Source organism: Physella acuta, unplaced genomic scaffold (assembly GCF_028476545.2).
Source record: "Physella acuta isolate Inbredline_101_S28 unplaced genomic scaffold, ASM2847654v3 ptg000339l, whole genome shotgun sequence".
Classification (NCBI taxonomy): Eukaryota; Metazoa; Mollusca; class Gastropoda; family Physidae; genus Physella; species Physella acuta.
In genome coordinates this window covers 495244-516812 of record NW_026731858.1, presented here as the reverse complement: position 1 = coordinate 516812, position 21569 = coordinate 495244, and the positions used below count along the sequence as shown (strand labels likewise).

The window sequence follows — 21569 nt, the reverse complement described above, 5'->3', positions numbered from 1 at the left end:
AAATAGTGAAAATGTTATAATATAGTTTATATAGGCCCTCTACAAAGGTATTCAGCTGCTTCTCATAGTTAGGCCTATAGATTATCAATATTATTAACCTTGCTTGAACACATTATAGTAAGTTATACAAATTCATCAGTTAAGCTAGTGATACTAATTAATGGAACCATTATCTCTCACTATGATTATTTATTCATTCTAAATATTTAATATGTAATTTGGTGTCTAATACATATATTTATTTATTGACTGCTTACTTCCAATTACTGTTGTTGCGCTGTGAATTGCGCAAGTCTAGAGAAAAAACTTCAGCTTAAGCTTATTTTATCCAAACATGTATATGAAGGCTTACTCATTGCAAGTTGTTTTTTTCTAGACATGTATAGTATTCATGTGGTAAGTGCAAACATGGTGTTACTCTGACAGATCCACCAGTATAATTTCTTATACAAGACCTGGTTTCAAATTAAAACAAAAGATAAAAATAAAAAGAACCAAAATGGTTTGCTTTCCAAAAAATATTTATTTATTAGATTTAGATGCAATTATATAAATTTCAATTATCAATGAAAAGTACAAAGTAATAATGGGTTTAAGTTTAAGGTGTGAGTACAACAAAGTGATTTATATAACTATTATAACATGTTTTAGTTGATGCAAATTAAAAAATGATCAGGTTGAATGAAAGTCATCAGTCCAGAAAAGATACAAAAATCTGCAAAGAAAAAAAAAGTTATTTGATTTGTTTACACTATACTGAGTATCAAATTAGAATACCATAAGTAAAATATAAAAAAAAAGATTAAAAACATAATACCATGTCATTACATACCAACCTTTATTTTTTAACAAAAAATTTAGCGCACTTTTGAAAAAATAGAAATTATATACATATTGTAAAGACATAAATATTGCAATCATTGCATGTAACTGTAAACATAAAAATATATAACAAAGGAACAAAGCAAATTTAAAATGAAACATTAATTATTTTTTAAAGCTCAAATTTTTAATAATCATGCTGTCCAAGGATTAACAGCATTGACAAAGAGGGTTTCCACTTCTGTCAACACCACGAAATAGGGGATGGTTTACTGAGACATTCGATCCAGACAACACATCATAGATGGAATTTTCAGTATCTCTGCGTTTATAGCTTCCAACTTTTTCTTCATCTGCTTTATTCGAGATTGAATGCCTGTGTCTATTTTGTGCTGTAACTGGTTTGTGTCGATGACCCTGTCAAACTCCTCAATCAGTTTGAGATTCTCTGCATGAACAATGTCATTCTTTACTGAGATCTTGACCCTTTCTCCTCGTAAAGCATCATCTATCTCCTTCAATACTGTCATTGTCAGCAAATCCATCTCCCATTTAATACTATCAATCTTGGTTCTCAATTCTCTTGCTGAAGATGTCCAGTTGTTCTTTGAAACCTAACCTGCAATTTAGCATATTTTATGTTTGAAATCATCAATAACTTACCCTTTCATGCTGTTTCTGCACCAGCCAATACCTGCTTTGACATCTGTTGTTTTTTTTTCTTTTATATAAAATACTTCCTCTTCCAACACTGGATCTGTGTCTGCTTTCTCTGCAATGATTTAGTATCTTTTCTTAGTTTACTTATTGTAGAAAAATATGAATTATAAAGGAAGTTCTGTGCAACTGTATTTTATAGCTGTAAGTTGATGAATCAAGTCATGACTTAGTATACTAAAATAAACAATTAGTGTTAGAAAAAAGTCTGTTACATTAGTAGTCTATTACAAATTACTTACTTAATCCTCATCACTCCCTGTGGAGTATAGGGCAGCAACAAATCCCTGCCATTCCACTCTGTCCTGGGCGAGCCACTTTAGTTCATGCCAGGTCTTGCCAGCAGCTTGCACTTCTTCTTCCATCTCTCTCCTCCATGTTCCCAGTGGTCTTCCCCTCTTTCGTTTTCCAGTGCCATGTTGGGGGAGTCATCTTTTGCTCATGCGTAGGACATGGCCCAGCCATCTCCATCTCCTCATTCGAACTTCTGAAAATGCATTTGGAAAATTTAGATATTGATATCTAGGCATAAAGTTTATTTTAAAATAAATAGACTAGGCCTACTAGGTTTATTTCACACACAAAAAAACCATTTGTTTTTAAAATTGTGAGTCTAGTAAAAAGTTACTATTGTTTAGAGTTTAGAGTAGAAGTAAGTTAGAACTAGATCTACATTTAATTACTTAACACTAAATAGGTAGATCTATAATTAAAAGTAGTCTATAATTAATAATTAGGTAAATAATTATGATCACTTAAAGTACTGTCACTTATCAGAAAGATCTAACCGTGATTCCGATGGCTGAATGATTTCTCACTCAGATTTCTATCAAAGAGCTGCAAGACCACAGACTGAAAAAAAAAAGTAGATTAGAGATTCTAGAGTCTATATCTAGAAAATTAGATTAATTTTTTAATAGAGATCTAGATCTAGATCTTCTAAAATAATTTAGATTAGGCTTATGCCTTATACACTTAATTGTACTATACTATAGAATATGTATAGAATAAATCTACATCATCTAGAATCTAGATCTATTATTAAATCTAGAGATTCTAGGTTTCATAAATTGATCTAGAATCTAGATTCTTGATCTAGATCTAGTGAGTGATAGTGATCTAGCCTCTCCTAGTGATCTAGTCTAGAGTCTAGCTTGACGATCATCTGGATCTAATCTAGATTCTAGAACTAGATCTAGATCTAGATCTAATTCTAAGAATCTAGACTAGACTCTAGACTAGAATGATAGAATCTCTAGATCTAGATCTGGATTTAGATTTCTAGATAATATAATCTGGATCTAGACTAGAATTTCTAGAAATTCTAGGTCTAGTCTAGCTAGATCTAAATCTAGATCTAGATCTAAATCTACCTAATGACACTATTAAACCTTATTACTTTTTTTCGTAAAATAGTTTTTTTTAATAATGCTATTTTTAAAAAACTTATTAAATATACAATATTTTTAAAATCTTTTTAAAATAATGGCGGCTACAAAGCTATCGATTCAGACTTTGCAGGTACATTTAAACGACTTGTTGGTGGGAAATTAGCCGTTTTCAGACTTAATTTAAAGAAAATTTGCAAAACTCTGTCGAACTACCAAAATTTTAAAAAGAACTGGAATCTAATTCAAATAGAAAAAAAGTGATGAAATTACCTCTATTTTTGACAGCAATATTCCGAAGAAAGAAAAACTAAATTAATAAATATCGTCCGCCAAAAAATTTTCCAATATGTCAAGTAAACCCGAAAGGCAGAGAGCGTCAACGAAATGCCGGTTGGAACAAGCCGTTAGTCTATTTTTAGACTCACGCGCAGCGGTGACGGAAGCCTGGGACAAAAAGCGAAAAGGGAAGTCAGCGCCATTTCCAAAATGGTTGCCCTTAGAAATTACGATGCCGTAATACACGCTAATAATAAGTATAATTTATAATTACTAGGCCTAACAACTAGGCTATCCATATCACTCAGCCATAGGCCATATCATAATAAAAAAGAAATCAGTTGAGTTAGGCCTATTCTTCTACTGACTACTTACTTAATACTTAGTCTATCTCTAGTAAAGTACTAAAACTAAACAGAGACTGAACCTGCCCATACAACTATTAAGAAGACAAATGACAATATTTCAGGAAAATCCATTTTTGACAGTGTAGGAAAAATAGGCTTACTCCATAATTTTTGTATATAGGCCCTATACATATGACAAAGGCCTATACCCTATAGGCCAACTGTTCATTTTAGTTTGACATAGTGGCCTGATGATAAATAACTAATTTTAATTAGTTTCATTTTCAAGCCTGATCTTTTTCTTAAATAAAGATGTTTCTACTTACTTTAGGTGTAGACAGTAGAGTAAATAAAACATCTATGTAATTGCTACAGAGCGGTTTGTTCATTGATCTCAGTTCCATTTATTAGTGTCACATTCTTTTAATATTATATATTTTATTGGTCTTTATCATTTCTTTACAACACTTGGGCTACTAATAGCCAAATATATATTTAAATTTTCACTTTAATCAACAGAAATGTCTGATATGGAGAACACTGACAAGAAGCGTCTATTTGAAGCAACTGAATCTGAAACAGACTTTAACAAAAGTAAAAAGTGAGTTATTTTTAACATTACCTAGAATTTTTGTTTTGTTTAGTAACTTAAAAAACTATAATAATTGTGTATTTAATTAAATGTTTTAAATTCATGCAGCTGTTTTTTTTTATTTAAAAAAAAAAACCCCAATCTTTTTCAGGCTGAAGCTTGACAAAGAACTGAGGGATAAAACTTCTGAAGAAGATAAAATAACTACTGGAATGGAAAAAGAAAAGCCTTTAGATGATTCTGAAATTAAACATGATAAAGATGATGCCATGAAAGATGTTTTAAATGTATCTATAAAAGAAACAAAAAATGCATTATCTGTCCCTGAAATTACTAAAGATTCTGTTGATGAAAAAAGTCCTGGTAGTAAAGAAGTTTGTGAAAATAAAGAAGAAGAACCTGGAGTCCTTGAAATATCTACTAAGAAAGTTGAAAATGAAGACAAAACAGAAAGTGTTAAGGCCATTACTGAGATAGGTATTGAGGATTTGTCTGTTAAATCAAATACAAAGGAAAGTACAGAGTCAAATAAGAAAGATGTAGTCTCAGACAAAAATGTGAAGGAATTAAATGAAAAAGAGAAATCCGATAAAACAAATATTAAAACTGAAGAAGTTGCAATGGATGAAGATTCAGATGATCTAAAAAGAAATTTGAAGAAAGAGTCATCAAAAAGTGATGCTGAAGACCAAACAGATGACACTTCTACTGTTAAATCAGAAGGTAGTGAAAAGGAAAATATGGATATAAAAAAGGAAAAGGCTGATTCCCCAGATGTCATAATGCTATCTGATGAGGACGAAGATTCTCCTGATAACCTGTCACGTCGTTCACGCATATTGAAAAAAGTAAAAGCTTTACAAAACCAGCTGCGTAATGAAGAGGCTACATTAGTACTCCTTAAAAAGTTGAGGCAAAGTCAGATAACTCAGCCTCAGGAAACAGTTATACCACCTCCAATTCCTAAGCCTCAATCTCATCAGCTAAATCAGCAGCATGTAAGGCAGCATGGTGGGCCGCCACCATTGGTCAGAGGGAATCAGCCCAATTCTAAGACCTTACAAAATGTCAGTCAGAGCTCCCAAAACCTGAGGGGGCAACAAATGAACAATAACCAAATATCTCGCTCTCAGCAAGGTCCTCCACCTCTTGTACTGTCTGCTCGTTCAAACAGTGGTCAAACAATGCAGTCCCAACAGCATGGTCACAACAACTCACGTGGTAGTGCTCAGCACAGTATATCAAGAGGAAATGCAAACAGTCGCAGTCAACAACCACAGCAGCAACAACAAGCTGCTCAGAGGCAGACATCAACACAACAAGCACCTCAGCTGCCTCCACCTACACTACAAGACACCCAGACACCTGCACAACGACAGGCTGCTGCTAAGCAAGCGCTAAGAAAACAGCTAGAAAAGACATTGTTACAGATACCCCCGCCAAAACCTCCCCCACCAGAAATGAACTTCATACCTTCCTTGGCATGTCCTGACTTTATCTTATTACTTGGCCTTGAGGAAGTTGTGAATCATATGATAGACTTTCAACTCATTGCACGTGGTCAAAAGAATCCTGATGAGCGTTTTGTTTGTACCCCATTTACTTGTGTGCAGTGTGGCTCAGATTTTACTCCAGTTTGGAAGAGAGAAAAACCTGGATCCAAAAATGTAATTTGTGAACATTGTGTAACAAGCAATCAAAAGAAGGCGCTTAAGCAGGAGCATACCAATCGCCTAAAATCAGCATTTGTGAAGGCTTTGCAACAAGAACAAGAAATAGAACGAATGCAGGCTTCCACCCCAACACCAAGCCCACAACCCTCTGGTAGCAACACCCCTCAGCCACAGCTTCCATCGGCCCCAATGATCTCTGCTGCAAGTGCAGCTGCTGCTGCTGCTAGTGCTGCAGCCGCCGCGGCAGTGGCAAATTACAGACCAAGTGCTGAACAGCTTAGACAGCATCATAACTACCTTCAGGCACAGCAAGTTCAGCTTAGAGGGGGACAGCCTCTTGGTCTTCAAGCTTTCTCACGTGCTCCTTTTTACAATATCCCTTTTGCCAAGCAACAAGATATTCAGCGTCAGTTTCTACTAGACATGATACCTAGAGCAAATATGCCTTGGAAGCAGTAGAGCTTTTGGAGATACACAGCTGCGTGAGCAGTCATTGAAATTAATTTCTGTCTGTGCATACACGTTTGGAATTAGTTTTGGTTATATTTATTTATAACATGTTAGCTTGATAATATTGCAAGTTTTTTTTTTAAACTATTTTTTCATCTCTTTAAATAAAAGAAAAATGTCATCAGTTTGATTTAAAAATAATTTTATAGGTAATATAATTAACCTAGCATGTTTCTGAATTCTAAGTGTTTTTGCATTAACTAATTTAGATTTTTCACAAAGATATTCTACCCTCATGGTATGCATATTTTTTGTTTAACAATGTTTGGCATCAACTTTTTGTCATTATATTGCTTTTGCCTAAACTTTTGTTATTTTTATATTGAGAAAGTCATCATTCATATCCACCTCTTCAATGTAGTATCTGTAAGATGAGTGCACTAAATCTAAATGAACCACCACATCCAGTTAATATAATTTAGACATTCTCTTTTTGGTCACATAATTTGTATAAACTCAAGTTTTGAACTGGAATGTTAAGTGCCAGAAAGGTTGACTTGTGACTTTATTACAAAATATCATACTTCATGTTTTAGGAATTTATTCTTTCCTCCAGTCAATTTTGTTTGTGCTGTGCTTTAAAATCAGTAGCTTAGAAAATTAATATGTAATTTTAATGTAAATCTGTTTTTAAAATGTTTTTTTTTAATGTACATAGTTGTTAAGGGTATATTATTAAAATTTGTATACTTCACAGTGAGAATGACAATGGGTTTTGAAACTGTTTTCTGTTTACCATAAATACTTTTCATGAAGTTACAAATTTTTGGTTACATTAATTGTAATTTGTGTAATATTATATATAAAATGAAACGAAAAGATTAAATATTTTGATCAAATGTTCTCTTATTTTTTTAAAAATTGAACACAACAGTTTATTCTTAAAATTCCTTCCTTGCGATCACCAATTTTACTTTGTTATCAACAAATGCATTTAAATTTAATTGGCTTTGTAACAAACTAAATTATTAGGTTTCTAGTCCTCATAAATGAGAAAATAAAAACAAACTGTCAATACAAAATACATACAAGTAAATACAATTTTTAGAATTCAACTAAACATTTATCAAACATATATATTTAAACATCTGTTTAAAAGTGCAGTACACAAAATCAGTCCATGATTATTAATATTAGTAATAATTCCAAGTTCTATACAAAAAACTCAATGCATTTATTGTAACTGCTTGAAGGTGATCATAAAAGTGGTGTTCATTTCAAGATATTGTCTGCTTTCAAGATACTCAAGACACAAAAAGTTATAGCTAACTAAATCATGCTAAACAAGTTAGAAAATGTAATTACTAATAACCATTTTATGAGCACCTGCAAGGGCAGATGTAAGTACAATAATCTACAGTTAAATACTAATAAATAATTGACAGAATGACTGTTTAGAAAATGGTTAAACAATAGCAAATTCTACTGATTATAGTGAGCATGTGTTGTAGATTTTATAAAGCAATTATATTGGCTAAAATCAACTTTTCAAATCAATTAAAATTTAGATACCTTCAAGAATTTGCTTCAACATTATTCACTATTTTATAGCATTCTAAGAATCTCAAGTTTACAAATCTAAATCACTGAACTAAATAAAAGTAACAAAAGAATACAAGAAAAAAAGGTCAAGAGATTAAGCCCTTTTTATGAAGAACCTTAGCACGCTTCATTTTTTCAAAGGCCAGTTATGCTTACACTTACATATGTAATGGTAGCAGATGGATGAAAGTTATTAAAATATCAAATAAAATACATTTCTGAGAATTGCATTGAGACATCTCTCAGATTTGCTTTGAAAAGTGTAAGTGTTAGGTGGATAATCTTTAAAAACATCCCGGAGAAAATTGATTAAATAACAACCTATATAAAACTATTATTGATTTTATAAAAAAAAACAACCAATATTGAGAATAATAATCAAAAGTATAATAAATCCAGAATTAATTTTTTTTCACTCCATTATTAATTAGTACTGGCCACACCAGAAAATAAGAGACAATGCAACCTATAAATAATTAAGACCTTACATAAATCAAATTGGCTAGACTTGGTGTTAAAAGAAATTAAATGGTACATAAATTTAAAACTGCATGGTTAGATGAGTAAGTGCCGGAACCCAATTTTTAAAATTAGTCTATAAGACGTTAACTCTTTAACAGCTTGTGACAGGTTACCCTAAATCTTTTTAGTGAATTCCAATACAAATTTAAAATCTTTACACTTAAAAAGTGCAGACAAAAACATGCAATAATAAAATGAATTATTCCTCTCCATTCTATCTAAATCTTTACAATTTTATATAATATTCATTAATGCTCTCAAACTATTTTCATTTTCGAGACTAACTTAAGCATAACAATACACACAATTTTAATTAACATCACTTTTTAACTTTTATTTAATCTATTATTCATTATTGAAATGCAAATTAAATACCTCTTGTAGACAAAATGGTTTTTAAAAAAAATGAACTAACAAGTTAACTGTGGCAATGATGAAATCCAAAAGGCACAATTGACAATTAGTGCACTGTCAGATAAATGCATTGACGATTAGTTTAGTCTTGTACACAGAAATACGAAACAATCTACGACAAATTAATATTTAAAACAAAAAAACATTTTCATTTTTACAAATGTGTATTATCACAGTCATAACATAAGGGAAGGGATAATGACAGTAAACAAATGAAGAGTTACATTTAATAGAAAATTAAGGATTTGCATCCTCCAAACACTGAAATAAATAGCAATAGGTATTTTAAAGTTCATCTAACCTATCCTTACACTTTCTTGCACACTGGCAATATAAAAAATATAGGCAATAAATTGCTTAGCAAGTGAACAAATACAATTTCTTATAAGTCATGCTCTGGGATAGAAAAAATTATTTAAAAAATGAAAGTATTCAAAACTATGTGTCAAAGTCTAAGCTTAATATTTAAAATCTAGTAGTAAACCCCAATTACTAATTTGCAATGTGGCTTACCATCTGCGCCGAAATATATATATATATATACGAATATAAAACTAGAATGTTTATTTTGTTAAAAATACAAGGAAATAAGCTAAGTTATTAAGCATAAGCCATTATCAGAATAAGACCAAAAGGAGAATTTTGTTAAAAATTTGCCCTTGATTTTAGAAATAAATGTTTAACATTTTAATTGGGCCTACAATTTTCTGTATTTTAATTAAACATTTGAGGAAATTATCAGTTACAAATTATATCAGTGCCTTATAAATAAACATTTACCTTTTGAACTAAGACTTTTCTTTAAACAAGCCTATAATACATGTTCTACAAAAACAAGGCAAACATGAACATTTTTATAAATAAATCTACAATTACAATAATTACTTCATTTATGTTTTAAGGGAATGTTCTAAATTATTTAAATTCTTTTGAGTTACATCACAATAATACAATATTTAACTCATTTAGTTTCTTTTTAAAAAGTGTACATTTTACATATTAAATAGCTTAAAAGGTATTGTCACCCATATAATGATTGTAAAAGAGTCAAAATAATTTAGAAATGGAAAATATAAAAATATATGGGCACATAAACTGATGCATAATATTAATGTATCTGACTATAAAAAGGTGTGATTATATGTGATTATATGTAAGTAAATGTCACAACTCATTTTCCTTTTGTCCTAGTAGCTAGCATTGTTTGGAGATTCTGCTCTCACAAATAATAAAGCCCTTAGAGTTTAGAATGTTGTTAATGCAGGCTTTTTTAGAAAAGCAATTTAAGTGTTAACATTACATTTTTATGTATAATACATTTAAAAAAAAGAGATGAACAGGTTTAAAAAGATGATGTGGGGAACTTATAAAACATAAATTTTGTGCACTCATCCAAGTATAAATTTAAAAAATATTTATATTTATTTTCTCAGCTTAGATTCTCACATCACACTATATAACAGTTTTTTCACTCACAAGCTGTTTTCCATCAAAACCATGCTCAAACTCGACAGCACAAAGAAACAAAAAAATGGTGCTATTATGCAATTAATATACTAAAATGCATTAAAATTGCAACACATTTGACTTTCTGTTATGACCTTACAGTTTATATTATGTGGACATAATAATACAAATGAAAACATGTCACACACTCTATGTTTTCCCAATCAATACAAACCTTTATCCCAAATATTCCTTTTACAAACAACCAGAAATCCAACATAATTGCTTGAAAATAAATGTATCCAAATTACAATAAAAAAAAAGATTGTTGAATATGTTGCTGTAACATATATACATATGGAAGATTTACAAAAGTTACCAACAGGCAGACAATCCATTCTTACAGTGATTTAATCAGGCACCACAAATAAAGCACCAGTGTCAAGAGAGCTGAAAACATGACTCCTCCAATGCTTTTAATTTTCCAAAATGCAAAAAAAAAAAAAGAAACGGGTGTGACTAGAACGTAACTATTTTCATCAAACTCAGAAATAATTTTAAGAAAACCTATTACTTTCAAGGGTAAAAAACTATGTTAATATCATAAAATAAAAATATCTGATATTTAAAAATACAACCTTTCAAATATTTTATAGATAAAAAAAAAGTCCTGTTAGTCAACACCCTCAAATCCTTGTGTGTTTTCAATGGCAGTCATTAGCTTGTTTCTCAGCTCATGATAGGATGGATAAGGTGGCAAGTCTAGCCTGTTAAAGCTGAAATTAAACAATTTTTTTTCCTTAAATTTCATGGAGAAAATATGAGCTTTTAATTAGTCAGCAAATAGATAAAGTTGATTTAGAAAATACCATACATTTGAAACTTTTGTATAGCAATAATGTTCACAATTAACCAATAACACTCACCATGTGTGAGCTCTAGGGAACTTGTCTGTATCACCCCATTTCTCTATAGTGAACAACTGTGGTCCATTACTGCCGTACAGCTCAGCAAAACCATTCATTGGTACTCTAGAGGTGCCAGTTACAAACTGAAGAAGTCTGGACCTCATTTCATTGTTAAATGAATAAACAGCCTGAAATAAAATAAACATGATTACTAATTTGGAAAACTGAACAATCAATTTTATTAAAAAACATTGCATACAAAAAACCAACAAAGATTTAAGGAGAATATCAACAAATTACCTTCCAAAAGTTTATAATGACTGGATGATTAGGATTATATTCTCCTTTGTAGACAGTGTTTTGCTTCCAATTATTAACATCAACATCTTGTAAACCACACATTAACAGCTGGTGTGTAAAAAAAGGTTAGCATTGAGAAAAAGTAACAAAGAACTAATAAAACCATATTTTCAAAAATAGATATTCTTCTCTAAAAAAAGAGTTTGTCTTTAACTTTCAATAAGACATATTTTGTACAATGACATATTTATGAAATGATACCTCAAGTTCATTCTCATCAAATATCTGTAACAGATCTTGAGGAATAAGAGCATTAAATCCTTTCATAAAAGCTTTCATCTGACTGTCAACTCGTGCAGAAAACCTCCATTTTATAACACAGCTACAATAAAGAAATCAAATCTGAATTAAATGGTATCTTTAAAAAAGTATTGTGCAAGCTGTCTCTTTATGTATAGTACTGTTGTAGTTTATTTGATATTTTAAAAATTTCTTACCAGTCAAGAAATTTGATATTCAAAACATTTTTAATTTTTTTTGAAAGAAAAACTAACAAGGGTAGTCATTAAGGGAATAACTATAAAAAATAAACATAACACACTTGATATACTCATGCTTGTTTTCATTTGTGACAGGAATATTTCTCCCATTAGGTTTTAAGTCCTTCTCTTTTATCTGCAAGAAAATATCAACATTAGAAACACAACATTCAACTAAAATGTTATCAATAGAAAAAGTAAAATTGTGACAACATTCAGTCTTCCATTACAGCTTAAAATTATAAGTGAGAGAAAAATTGTAACATACATATTATTTAAAAAAAAAACTATACAAAAGTCTGTGGGTATATTTTCTGGTAATGAGCACTTACTTCACCAAACTGATCTTCTTCTACAGAAAAAAACATTTCCAACTCAGCTGGGTCATTATCTTGTATCCATATTAAAGAGTTATAATACTCGGAATCCTGAAAGAAAAGTATAATTTATCCTCATTAAAAAAAATTACTAAAAGTTACTTTAGTTACACCAAAAATACTATAAATACAACATAATTTAAAAAAAAAAAAAGATTAAAATGTGCAAATTAAAAACAGCAAGAAATTAAAAAGTTTAACATTAAAAAAAATTATAATGATAAAATAAGCCAAAGACAATGTCATGCTCATTAAAGTACTTACAACAGACTCCATGTCATTCAAAGTAATTGATTTCTTTAACATCATTTTGTAGAAGGGTCGGATGAAAAATGCTTTAAAAAATTTGTCATAATATAATGATTAGTATTAGATATTTTGGTTGAACTGTGAGTCTGAACAGAAATCACAACAAAAAATAATACACAATTAAAATGTCAAAACATGATTAAAATATTTGTGCATAGCAATTCAAAATATTATTGTCATTATTCAAATTATCCCTACCATCCAATAACTTTCCATGAAAAACTGCCATTCCAGCAATCCTTCCAATAAATTCAAAGTATAACAAATGTTCCTCATTCAGAAGCCCAGAGAGTGCATTTATTTGAAGAGTATAATTGTCACTACAAGTGAATAAAAACAAGTAAAATGATAGATCAACATATGTGCAAATGAATTGCATGTATTAAAGTACAATTGAATGAAGACAATAAGTAGCTGTTAAAAAATACCTACAAACAATCCCATTTTAATACACTTAATGGTAATTATTTAAAAGCAATTGGAACATAAATACTAGGTGAAATATGCTTAACAGTTAATACTCTATACCAGGGGTCTCCAAACTACGGCCCGCGGGCCGGATGCAGCCCGCGAGGTCCTCTCATCCGGCCCGTGGAGACTCTTTTGTTCACGGAAAACCCGTTTGTTGGTGATGGCGGAGGAACTTTGCCCAGAAAAATCAAAGACATTTCTGGAAGAAACTGGCCCCCGAACTGAAATTTGATAGCTAATGCGGCCCTCGGACTGAAAAGTTTGGAGACCCCTGCTCTATACTGATGCTATTTTCCAAATTCTAGATAAAAACCTGTCACTGAAATGTTAAGCCTGTTACTCACGTAGCAGAATATTCAAAAAGACCATAATATGGGTTAAACATTTCTTTGGAAAGCAAGTAAAACCATTCTCTGGCAACACCTCCATAATCCAAACCAATTTCACCATCAAATTCAATCCACAATCTGTAGAGAAAAAATTATAATCTAAACTAGTCTGTTGCTCTGATACATCATTTTTACATGACTACATTACACTTCTAATCAGTGAAAGTAGCATGCACAAATATATATATATATTGAAATATACCTCGTCTTAAGCATTTCTGGATTTTTCACACCCATAATCAACCTAAATGAATCTTCAAACACATTTCTTCTTGTCACTTTAATATCTATTTTATTAGGTAGGGAGCTCTGGAAAAGAAAATGTACATACATTTGCTAATGCAATTACTGTAAAAAAATTGCTTAAACTATAAAGATCCCCACAGATAACATGAAACATATTTTCAAGAAATCTAGTAATAAATTAAAAAAAAACACATGGCAGTAATAAAAATGAGCAAAGTAAAAGCTAAAACTTACAGGCTTTCGTAACTTTGATCTGAAGTATTCATATTTACGTTTATAATCTCTTGAATAGGGTATAGCCTACATTGTGAAAAAAACAAATACAAGCATAATAAACATTGCATTAAATGAAAAAAAAACAATAACAATTTATTTACATTGAGATGAAATACGATCTTGGTTTAATATAAAGTAAAAGCAGAATAAAGTGATACTTACAGGACCACCGATCTTTTGTAATCGTGGGTCCTCCCAGTGTGTTGTTTTATTATCTGCATGAAATTAGGTAAGCATGTTATAAGCAAAAAAAAAAAGGATTATGCTACTGATATTACAAAAACTAGACAGTCAATCTTAAGGAATAGTCTAAAATGTTATGAATAGAAAATATTAACTTACTGTGATCTATGAAAAAAACTCTACCATCTACATGTGTTCTTTCTTCCCAACCAGGCTAAAAGAAAATATAGAAAATATGAAGCATGTCGAGAAATACAGATATGTGTGTATTTTAAAAAGTAAAAGCATTAAGAAAAGTACTCATCAATCTTACTGGTAATGGACCAAGTTTATGAAGCAAATCCTCAACAGAAGATGATCGAAACATCGGACTTGGAGATTCTGTGGTTTTAAGAGATCCCCCACGATGCAGATTGCTTTTCCTAGGATCTTCCTTTATGGTCATATCAAAAAGAGAATGAGATTAGTTAAGTGAACTAGAATTACTAATTTAATATAGCATTCTAGATAACAAACATTTAAATAAAAATGCCATAAGCTATGTGTGAATAAAATGTATTACCCAGCTAGTAGCTCTAGTATTGTGATCAATAAAAAATGTTCTGCCATTTGGTGCTATACCTATGGCCCAACCAGCAGGGAGAGGTTCCTCTTCTTGATCCTCACTGCCATTTTGCTACATGATAATAAAATAACAAAATACTGCATAATAAAACAACAAAACACTGCAATGTAAATTATGATATTTCTTTCAAATGTAATGCTAATGACTTGAATTCAACACAAGAAAATTATTTTCTTTTACTTACAGAACCTGGCATACTTCGTCTCTGTAAATTTGAAGTAAAAAGATAATAATCAAAAGATAAGAAATCATCATTTTATAGTTTACAATAGGGGTCGTCCATAAATGACGTCACACTTGTAGGGGGGAGGGGGGTCCGTAATTTTGTGACGGTGTGTGATGAGGGGGAGGGGGGGGGGGGGGTTCCAGATGGTACGACGTCACACTTTTGCTTTATAAAAAAGCAATGTTAGAAAACGAATTTTAGACGTTATTTCGCATTTTAGAAAACTGTTTTAATAAATTGTAATAAGAATTGATTAAAATACTCTATTTTGAATGAGTTCAAACAAGATTTTAGAGAAATATCGATGTTTTAAAAAAAAATTCAACTGCAATTTTGAGGGGGGGTTGTAGGTTGAGGTGTGACGTCATTTTAGGGGGGGGGGGGGGGTTGGGGGTTGGCTTTTTGTGACAATGTGTGACGGAGGGGAGGGGGGGGGGGGGAGGAGGTAAAAAGCGTCAAAAAAAGCGTGACGTCATTTATGGATGACCCCCATAATGTATTCCGTCAAGTATCATAAAACACAACTACAATTTTCTTTTCATGAATGGTTGCAGCAGTGCTCATTAAATTAAGTTTGAATTCCCCCATACTATTTTTAACCAAGAAACATTAAAAACAGAAAGTGATAGATTTTAAATGCAAAGAAATAGATGACTCACCCTTCTCTCCTCCTCTCCATGTAAATTTACTTCACTGACTGAAGAAGTAAGACTTAGTGTGTCATCTTGGCTAATATGTCTACGATTTCTATACAACTGCTGTGCTTCTAAACTACGCTGACGTTGTACATCTATAGCAGAAAGTGAATCTGTTCCTCTGTTTATAAGTAGTGGTTATATAACTATCGGTATATAAATGTCAAAAACAAATGCAAGAGATAATTTAATAGAGTCTACATAACAAAAATAAAATCAAATTATCTTTCATTAATAAAAAGTTAGAAACTCTAACATTTACAAAAAAAAGTCTGCAAATGTTACATTTAAAAATACTTTAGGAGAAACCAATTACCCTGTAGGTCTCTCCCACTGTGTTGTTCTTGTGTTGTGGTTAACATAATAAAATCTACCATTAGCATCAGTACGTTCTTCCCATCCTGGAGGCAGGGTGGATGATCTACAAAATGATAAAGCTGTATGTGTTAATCCTTCTAAAAACACTGTCTATCTGGCATACATTAGATGTTTTATGTTCATGTATGGCCCATTAAAAAAATCTTCAGGAAAACAAACTTGCCATCAAGATTTAAGAAAATATTGGTTTAGTAACACTAAAGATGAGCTTCACAGTTTGCCGAGAAAATTATCAGCAAAGGATGTCACCAGCATACAGTATTTTACAAGCTATAGAGGTACTTAATTATAAGAAACCACTAACTCTGTAGGTCGATTCCACTGTGTTGTCCTGGTAGTGTGATTGACATAATAGACTTTTCCAGATGGATCCATTTGCTGTTCCCAGCCTGGAGGTAATGGTTGGTTTAAGTTTTGATTTGTTTCATGTTCATTTACAGTAGGCCCAGAGGCTCCTACATCTGTGGGTGTGGCTGCTTCAAGCTCCACAACTTCCCAGCCTGGCTGCTTGATGGTTAAACAAGGATAAAGAAATAATAAATAAATGACAAAAATGATACAGTTTTTGAGGACAAAATAAGTGGATAGAATTGTAGAAAATATGGATGGTAAAAGTAAGAAAAATCTGAATTGTAAAATGCTTTTATACCTCATTTGATGTGATTCCTGATGCTGTATCTGTATCATCTATTTCCTCTTCCTCTTCATTTCCACAGTATGCCAAGTAAAGTGATAAATGTCCCCGGACTCTTGAGCGAGAACTATACAAATAAACATATTACATTTTTAGTTCATCCTTTCAAATTTTATAAATTACTGTAAAATACATATTTTAAATCAACCAGCAAAATTAAGTTTTTAATTATAGAGTAAAACAAAGTTATCACAGCATTTGGTTTGCCTGTAGCTGACTAGATATTTTATAAATGGAAATACAAATATTGTACACATCTTGGCGTATTGTTTTACCAATAAGAAAAAATCTCAAGATTCTCACCTTCTTGGTCTAAGGACAAAGTTCTTGCATGTTATATCCCTACCAGCCCTTTCAGTTGAAATACTCATATGGTTGAGATTTAATTCAATTAATCCTAAGAAGTCATCTCGTGTCTGATTGATATAAATAATATTTTGTCTAAAAAATTTTTTTTTTTAAATCATGGACACGAACAAATAATTTTTAAAAGTTTTAGTTTCATTAAAAAACAATTTTAAAAACCACTTACCACTCGATTTGAATCAAATACTTCCAGAAGAATGATACAATTTTCTGGATTCACCTGAATAATAAAAAAATATACATATATAGGCCCTACTGGACAACAATGAAATAAAAAAAAATCTTGAAAAGCCATTCCCCACATTTTACCATTCCTAAAACTAAAAAATGAAATTTTTTTAAAACAAACTATTATGATGGTGTAATGATTTATTAAAATAAACAACTTGAAATTATTTTTAATGATTTTGTATTTATATCAAACTTAATAGACTATTAGTGCAACAATTCTATTAAAATAATAACACTACAAGCAAGTTTAAGTGATTGCAAATATAACAAACACAATTTTTAAAGAACTTTTGAACTTAACAATTCCATAAATAAATCCCCTCATACTAAATGATATTCTTAGACACCCCCCTCCACTCCACAAAAAAAAAAGAGTATTAATAAAATTATTATTTTGGGTGAATATTTTGATAACAACCTAGACCTGTTTACTATAAAGCAATAGTAATATCTACTTACTCGAAATATGAAATCTTCGTACCATTTTGGGTTGAGAGACTGAAATTTAAAAAAAAAATAATAATTATATTACAATTCTTTTTTTTTACAATTCATTTTTTATATTAGGTTTATAAATATCTAAAATTTAAAAATTAGATCTAATTAAACAAAAATTAACTGTTTCCAATTTCTTTTAACAAAATATATGGCAATTGTGTTCACTATCAGCAAAATATAAAAATAATGATAACAGGTGATAACTGGATTGACATTAATAGATTTAAAAAAATTAAGTTGTATATTAATTCCAATAATTTTCTAATAATAATTAATGGTTAAAGGCTTACCTTTTTCACAACATGAGTTTGTTTGGTATCAATAAGGATGCCTTTCTGAATTAATGAAATCTTTACATAAGGATCACTATAAAAAAGGAAAAAACAGAAAGATGTTTGAGACATTTTTCAATTCTAGAAAGAGTTAGTACAAATTTTATTCAATTTGGTGCTTCTTGATAAGTAAATATTTTAAAGACTAGTGATTACAATTTTTCTAAGAAGACAAAACTAGATTTTTAACCTTGCTCCAAAGATGTCTTTTTTAGCTAGATTGACTCCTTCTATAACTTTGATACGTATAAGTTTTACGTCACCATCATCCTGAAATAAATATTAAAAAAAAAAAAAACCTTTAATTTCTTTTTATTTGTTAAACTACAATTGAGTACAAACAAATGTTTAAGTACTTCTAGAAATAATTATCCAAAGTTCAATAAGATATAAGATGTGATTATTTTTAACCATTTATAATGCATGTTCTGTTTAGTTTTCTTAAAACAGCAAGAATATAAGTTTGTTTTCCCAAAAAGCATTGCATATGTTTAGTAAAGAGAGTGGAGCTTAAAATAATAACTGATAAGTAATGGATGTTTTGTCTAATTGGTTTAAAATCTGATAATAGTTAAATACAATCCTGAATATGGTTTACATTCAATAAGTGACAGTGATGGCTAAGTAGATGATCATTGCTAACTTTTAAAAACACAAACTACAACAGGCATAAGTGTAAGGGCGAATATATATAATGTAAAATTGTTCAAGTTGGCTTTTAATGCACTGTGTTCATCCACTTTTTAAAAAATAAAATAAATACTAAAGGTTTTTTTATTGCATAGCCTGTTTCCGCTGAAACACCCAAACAAATGGGCTTTACAGAAAAAAACAACAAATGATTATGAATGCTAATCTGGATAGATTTAGATAAGTGACAACAAGTGATTATGCTGAGAATGTTATGATAGCTACTAGATCACAAAAGCTATAACTATAAATTTGGTAATCTTTGCTTCAGGCTGAAGCTAGTAATGTGAAAGAAAGGTGACTAATACAATTTTAGTAATTATTTTACAATTTTAAGGGATTTAGGCCTATGTTTTAAAAGTTACTAAAATATTTTAAAATAATTTCTGGCCTATTTTGATATAATATTGCATTTGGTTTATTATTTTTTAATTATCTATTATATTGACAAAAAAAGATAACCATATACTTGTATTTAAGCCATATTAACTAATCACCTTTCTTTGACATTACTAGCTTAGTTCGCAGCTAAGCCAGCCAAGTCACATCACGCAAACAATCTGTCTTATTTTCCCCCACTTTCCATTTTCACCAGTCACGCGTTCTTGACCATATTTTGACACTTTCCCTTTTTCACAACCAGTCCCTCCAGTCTTTTGTCTACATGCTCTCTGACCAACTATACCAGTTATTACTCAGCCTATTATAATTATCTGTCTTCAATAGTGGGCAAATGTTTTTACGCATACAAAGTGTGTTTTTACTTTATAGAATTAGGTCACAAGATAAAACATATATCTAATTTATGTTAAAACCCTAAATACATATTTAATAAAAAAAATGTATACTGTTGCGGTTCACTCTAATGTGTGTGCCCAAAAAGGCCTAATATGTCAACCAACACCCCTTTTTTATTGTGTAAGTAGAAAAAACCCCATTTATGATGTTCCATAGATATATAGAAACATATATAGTAATATAGCATAGAAGCTACTTTTAGTGTAGCCTTTTAGCTAAGCATTGATTTGTTCAAGTTTTGCCATTAAGTCCAACCCTTGGTCACTTCATCTGTGGTGGTGTAAAAATAGAAATGTGAGTACCATGCAACATTTAAAAAATTCTTGAAAGAGAAAACAAACGGAGGTGTTCATAAATGAACAGTTTACGCGCAGGCGCAGTGGTTTTGCAAAACTTTTGCATAAAAGTCATGCTGATAAAGTTTCTATGAGCCAAAAATTCTAGTCTAGTCACTTCACTATTCTGTGCTCTATAATTTAATTTTTGGATTTCTAAATCTTGAAGATTTGAGTGATGTGTAGAATAGTGTACTAAGTGTAGTGTTAAGTCTTAAGTGTAGATTTACAAATTTACACAATTAATGGTAATCTATCGTTTTGGGTACGTAAAATCGCCCGCGACTTGCAATGTGAAAACCAGGTGACTCCTTAAATTTTAATAATTATTTTACATTTTGAGGAGGATTTATGTTTTTTAAAATACAAAAATGTTTCCTTGTTTCATTTATGTACCTGTTTTTAAACAATTGAATTAAAACTTTTCCGTAATAAATGAAGACTAGCGATGTTTCCAACAGATGCAACCATTCTTATTTACTATAGCAGCCATCTTGTTTAAGTTTTATTTTTATAAGCATTTAGCGGGCGATTCAGGGGGAAGCCACTCTATTTTACAAATGGCTGCTGTTTAATACTGTTTATATAATATATAGCAAATCTTGCTCTCAGACACTGCTGTTTAAAGTTAATTTCTGGCCTATATCGATATATTTAGCCATTGATTTAGGTTTATTATTCATTTATCTATAATATTTGACACAAACATATGACAATATACTCCTATTAATTAAATTATTAAAAGCCTTGACAATGAGGTAACGTATTCGTACATTAATAGCAGCGGGCGATTTTACGTACCCAAAACGATAGATTACCCAATTAATGAATTATTTAAGATTAGAAGTAGAAGTGACTAGATCTAGATGAGAGTATAGCTAGATCTAAATAAATCTGACTAAATTTAGTAAAGTCTCTACTCTAGATCTAGTGATCTCTAGTCTAGAATTCTAGTAGTAGACTACAAGTTATAAACTGTTATATCATCATCTCAGCAGCACTCATCACTCTGGTCACCTGGTGAGGTGAGGAAGTGAAAGAAATTTTATAATTTATGAACAATTTTATTTTAACTTTATCAGGACATCCCGTTGAAACTTACACAATCGACAGGCAAACCATAAATAGTTTGGCTTGCAGCCATATTTTATAAGCAATGAATAACGACTCGATCTCCTCTACAATTTAGGCTGCCGTTTCCTAAGTGGTCATAATAAAAACATCCTGAAGATGAAGAATCAGCCTTGTCTGATACCCATAGATTGATGACGAAATAAACAAAACATACGAAAACTCCCGTATGTAGGGAAGACAACTGTTTAAAATAGGCATAAGCAAAAATTATTAAGTGCTATAAATTCCAATACAAAAACAACTTGATTCAAAGGGCATTTTTTGCAAAAATTATCTTAGTGGGGTCTTCAAAAAAAATAATTGACTGCTGTGGTAAA

At 30.8% G+C, this 21569-nt stretch overlaps 2 protein-coding genes and 1 long non-coding RNA gene across 4 annotated transcripts; 1 reads left to right on the top strand and 2 right to left on the bottom strand.

The window, feature by feature from the left end:
* Positions 1-636: 636 nt before the first annotated feature.
* On the bottom strand, positions 637-3438 carry LOC131941003 (uncharacterized). The gene is made up of 4 exons (XR_009386604.1): positions 3201-3438; positions 1782-2391; positions 1486-1594; positions 637-715 (listed from the first exon to the last, which is right to left on the bottom strand). It is a non-coding gene; the product is annotated as an uncharacterized LOC131941003 (long non-coding RNA).
* A 628-nt stretch (positions 3439-4066) lies between these two features.
* Positions 4067-7164, top strand: LOC131940998 (transcriptional repressor p66-beta). The gene is made up of 2 exons (XM_059299960.1): positions 4067-4154; positions 4297-7164. Exons 1-2 carry the CDS (start codon positions 4075-4077, stop codon positions 6275-6277), a joined length of 2061 nt encoding a protein of 686 aa, XP_059155943.1. The 5' UTR covers positions 4067-4074; the 3' UTR covers positions 6278-7164.
* A 1547-nt stretch (positions 7165-8711) lies between these two features.
* LOC131940996 (E3 ubiquitin-protein ligase NEDD4) lies at positions 8712-21396 on the bottom strand. 2 transcript variants are annotated; one of them, XM_059299955.1, is made up of 26 exons: positions 21221-21396; positions 18486-18565; positions 18254-18329; positions 17925-17963; positions 17401-17454; positions 17172-17284; positions 16824-16935; positions 16479-16681; positions 16113-16217; positions 15761-15917; positions 15060-15080; positions 14813-14926; positions 14564-14683; positions 14410-14464; positions 14230-14282; positions 14026-14091; positions 13748-13854; positions 13501-13623; positions 12884-13005; positions 12641-12711; positions 12332-12427; positions 12062-12135; positions 11722-11842; positions 11461-11568; positions 11179-11348; positions 8712-11028 (listed from the first exon to the last, which is right to left on the bottom strand). In XM_059299955.1, exons 1-26 carry the CDS (start codon positions 21260-21262, stop codon positions 10926-10928), a joined length of 2505 nt encoding a protein of 834 aa, XP_059155938.1. In that variant the 5' UTR covers positions 21263-21396; the 3' UTR covers positions 8712-10925. The 2 variants fall into 2 exon arrangements, with proteins under 2 accessions (XP_059155938.1, XP_059155940.1); XM_059299957.1 differs by having other exon boundaries at positions 16479-16678.
* Between the last annotated feature and the right edge of the window lie 173 nt (positions 21397-21569).